Source organism: Centropristis striata, chromosome 10 (genome assembly GCF_030273125.1).
Source record: "Centropristis striata isolate RG_2023a ecotype Rhode Island chromosome 10, C.striata_1.0, whole genome shotgun sequence".
Classification (NCBI taxonomy): Eukaryota; Metazoa; Chordata; class Actinopteri; order Perciformes; family Serranidae; genus Centropristis; species Centropristis striata.
This window is the reverse complement of record NC_081526.1, coordinates 39,151,605-39,156,154: the sequence shown is the minus strand read 5'-3', so window position 1 is coordinate 39,156,154 and position 4,550 is coordinate 39,151,605. Positions and strand designations below refer to the sequence as shown.

Below are 4,550 nucleotides of genomic sequence, written 5' to 3'. Positions count from 1 at the left end.
CTTTTTTTAGTCCTTCAGTCCAACATAAAATGTGATTTTGAATCTTTTTTTTACTTTCAAAACAGTATCATGCTCAATAAAGAATTTTAAATGTTGCAAATGTGCATTAATTTCAGAGTACACTGAGACATTAAACTGCATCATTTTCAATTAAATTCTGGAAAAGTTGGTGTGTTCTAAAACTTTCCCCACATCAAAACATGAACAATCCCCTTCATCTACAGGATATGTATAGACTAATGTAGCCTATCCTGTCCACAGTTTGATACACAGCAATAGCATTGAAGCTATAATCTTAGCCAGCCTATTATGGGGCTTGATGTGGGAACAGGTCTGCTCTTTAAGGCTATGCTAAGCTAAATGCTAACATGTTCAAAGTGACAACACGTGACATTGACAATATGTAATATTTAGCAAGTTTGCTATCTGAATTTAGCATGTTAACATGCCAACACTAAAGTATTTACTATCAAAGATCAGACCTGCTTGTTCCATCCGCTTCATTATCAGGAATATTCTAATATCAATGCTGTTTTCATTGTTTTCTTCAAGTTACAATTCCTAGAATTACAATTCATTTAGTGAAACTGACAGTGTGAAAACCTCATGGCAGTGCAATAGGAAATGTCTGAGGATAGCAAAAGTCAATCAGATTCATCATCTGTGGACGATGAATATCTTTATAAGTCTCATGATGATCCATCCAACACTTGCTGACACATTTTACAGTCAATGTAACCTCATCAGATTTGAAGTTCAGCTCCACAGCTACAACAAACCACAGAATTGAATTTGAACCCCAGGGTGACATTTAGACAACCAGTTTGTAATGGAATCAAAAAGGAACAAAGCATGCTTCTCGTTGGCTTTTTAACACCACGTAGAGTGTTGATTTTATGTTGATTTTATGTTGATTTTATGATTTTTTGTTTTTATTGTATTCATGCATATTTTATTTTGTGCGGGCAGTACATTTTACATTTTATTTTTAATTTATTTTATCTTATTGCATCTTACTGTTCTATTGTTTACTACATCTCTTTGTATTGTGTTATGTATTTATTGTTTGTGCAGCACTTTGGAAACCTTGTGTTTGCTAAAATTGTGCTCTATAAATAAAGGGGATTGGATTGGATTGGATAAAGAGACTTAAGTGACATAACAGCTTCATATTACACAATTTAATAATCACGAGCAGCTCAGGTAGAATATAACACAACATGGAACATTTATTTACAGACTGAAACTGAGACTTTACATCTGAAGGAGCAGTTCAACATTTGCACAGTGATGATGAGTAAATGTTGAGTTAAATGATAAAGTATTTTAGTCTGTTCTCTGCTCTCTAAGAATAGCTGCTGGAGTTACAGACAGGATAAATCTGTTTCAGCTCACCGACTCGCTCATTCTTCCTCTAATAAACTCTTTTATTCCTAGAAATTTCTCTTCAGACTTCTCAGTTCATCTAATAGTTTCTGTCTTATCACCTCCCACTCCAACATCCCAAAATCTTTAATTCAATCTCTCCTCCTCTCGTGTTCTCTCCATCCCTCCTCCAGCCCGCGGCAGATATCTGATAAGACCTGTGACTGGTCTAGACCAGACTCAGCTCTTCCTCTGGAGGAGACAGACCAGCACCTGGTAATTACTGAGCAGAACCACGGAGCAGGTTTAAAGACGAGCCACGCCGCTCCGAGACTAAATACTCTGGGAGACCAGTCAACAGTCAGCTGGCAAACAGGACGTCCAGAACCTTTTATAGCAGCAAATCACTCTTTAAATACAGAAAATCTAACTCTTGAACATATATAAACACGAGAAGATCTGAAATACCAGAAACCATCTTTGTTGTGTTGTAAGATCTTTTAGTAACTTTTTTTTAAGTTAGTCTGTTAAATGAGCTTAATAGTCTGTACTTATCCAGAAGTATCTACAACTTGTTAATGTTCAAATAAAAAAAGGAACAATGGTCCAATTAATGAATTAATTATAAAGCTCTGACCTGCAATATTTTATCTACATACCGTACATACAGAAGTGACTAAATCAGATTTGTTGTGTTTTCCTTTCTTTTAATCGAGCTGATTCAACCTGTGGTGATGAGATAAAACTGAAATGATTCAAAGAGTTGTTTGATATCAGAGTGGCTTATTTCTATGTAGACAGAAAGAAGCAATTAAGTACATTCACTCAAGTACTAAGTGGTGGTACTTGTACTTTATCTAAATATTTCTATTTTATGCTGCTTTATACTTCTATTATTGCCAATATTACAGTTTTTACGCCACTATAATTGACAGTATTAATAATTTACTTTGCAGATTCAGACTATTCATGCAAAATATAAATAAACTAATAAATGATGATGTTTTATTATGTATACTACTAGCTGAATCTGATATTTATTTTATATATAATGTAAACTAGCCATTATATTGTTTATAATGTGAAACGGTTCTGAAACCGAGGACAAAAACATGGAAGATGGAGCCACGAAACCAGACGTGAACATATGAGACTATTGCTGATGGAAGCAATGGAACCATGTTGCAACAATCGATGGATCTGGAGAAACATAGGTTATATTAGATTATTAGATTGTTTTCTTGTCAGGCCTGTGGGCTGAACAGGCTGAATCTATGTACAAACTTCTTCCAGAAACAAGAGCTCAAGGTGCCTTTGGCCTGGCTTCATAATTAACTGCTTCAATGAAAACAGCCCAAAGACAACAGAAGAACAGTTTGATTGAACAGTGTGTGTGTGTGTGAGCCACAGAGTGAATGAGAAGCAGGCCAGCGTGGACCAACACACACAAACAAGGACGAGCCTCTGACCTCTCCATTGCATTAACTTTTAGTGTGCAACAGAGTGGCAAAAAGCAATTATCTGGCGTTATATTTATGAGCAGCTGGAAACGGCAGAGTGAGTAATAGACGGAGAGATAGTGATCTCTTACCCTCCGTGCTGAGTCCAGGACTGGAGGTAAACTGGGCCACATCCACGATTTTGACAGCAAACTGCTGTCCCGTCTCCCTGTTGATGCATCTCCGCACCACGCTGAAGGGACCCCTGCACCACACAGACGGAGGAGAAACATTTAACATGTGGTTTGTTATCCGTCTTCCTGCCAAGCGCTATGTTAAACCTGCAAGAACTCATTTATTGGCAGAAAGAAGCTGTAAACACAACACACACTATCACCTCATACAGCTCACATGGTGAACTTGTTAGAAAGCTGTTTATTTATTTATTTATCATCCAGAAGGATCGGAGCAGCAGCAGCACTCATTCTGAGTCCAATGATGAATGGAAACGCAATATCCACTTCCTTTAAACTCCTTTTTGGTCTCTACCAGCTTCTGATCCCTCTCTTCACATGAAATCAGTATATATCAGTAAGTATTAATGTTATTTTACAGTGTTTTTATAGGTAACAAATGTGTCAACTAGACCTTCACCAATGACAACAGTTTCAACTATTTAACAATATAATGACATAATAATAAAATATTAATCTGTCTGAGTAACTTTAGAGAAAGAAAAAGTCCAAATTCTCTGATTCCGGCTTCTTAACTGCAAATATTTTCTCGTTTCTTTTAAGTATTTGAGGATGTCATATTGATCTGACATCCCACATTTTTCACCATTTCTTGACATTTTATAGAGCAAACAACTAACTGATTAATCTATAAAATAATTGACCAATGAATAGACAATGAAAATGAGCGTTGAAGCAACATGCTGAGAGCCGTTACTGATGTCCTGATGGACAGAAAGAGCTGAATGAGACAATAAGGTAAACCATGAACCTTATTCTGACTGGAGGGCATTATTTCCAGATTAATCCAACACCACATGAAGCAGAACTAATTCTTCCTTTCAATGTAAACAAAAGTGAAAACCAACTTCTTTACCCGCCCCATTTGATTCAGATCCGCTCTAAACTATAATGGCTTCTTCCTTGCTCCTTGCTTCACCCTTCCAACAAGTTTTATGTAAATCATGCAGGCAGTTTTTGCAGACAAACAGACAAACAAACCCAGCTGACAACATGACCTCTGGTGGAGGTAAACACGGTTAAATGTGGGTGTTGTGATGCATTCAGGCTCTCTCTCTACAGTCTGCTCTTAAACAGCAATGCACCACAACAAATTACATAAAATGCTCAAATTGGTGTTAGAAGAAGTTAAGTGGGGTGTGACACACTGTTATGAATCATATGAGCACAATAACCATTTAACCACAAAATCCTTAATTAGCCGTTTTGTGAGTATAATTGTGATTTGATCCTGCAGAAAATCCTAGACAAACATTTTGAATGATTGCATTATCCCCAGCTAAAACTGAAGTAAATAAAGTAAACACACTCACTCTCCCGTACTACAACTCCTTCTCTCACCACACAAGCATCAAAGTTATGGTAAAATGTTAACCCAAGAGGCAAAACTACACAGACAGAGACAGAGTGTGGGTTACGCTGGTTTTCCTGCACACTGAGTGCAGCAGCTCATCGCTGCATGCAGAGAATAAAGACTTTGGTTCTCATTGCT

General features: G+C 37.0%; 1 protein-coding gene across 1 annotated transcript in view; it reads right to left on the bottom strand.

Moving 5' to 3' along the window:
* Window positions 1–2,805: 2,805 nt before the first annotated feature.
* LOC131978489 (peripheral plasma membrane protein CASK-like) overlaps window positions 2,806–4,550 on the bottom strand; it is a 63,370-nt gene continuing 61,625 nt past the window's right edge. The window contains exon 2 of the mRNA XM_059342146.1: window positions 2,806–3,069. Coding sequence (XP_059198129.1) covers window positions 2,883–3,069 — 187 coding nt within the window. The 3' untranslated portion in view covers window positions 2,806–2,882. The remainder of the gene's footprint in view (window positions 3,070–4,550) is intronic.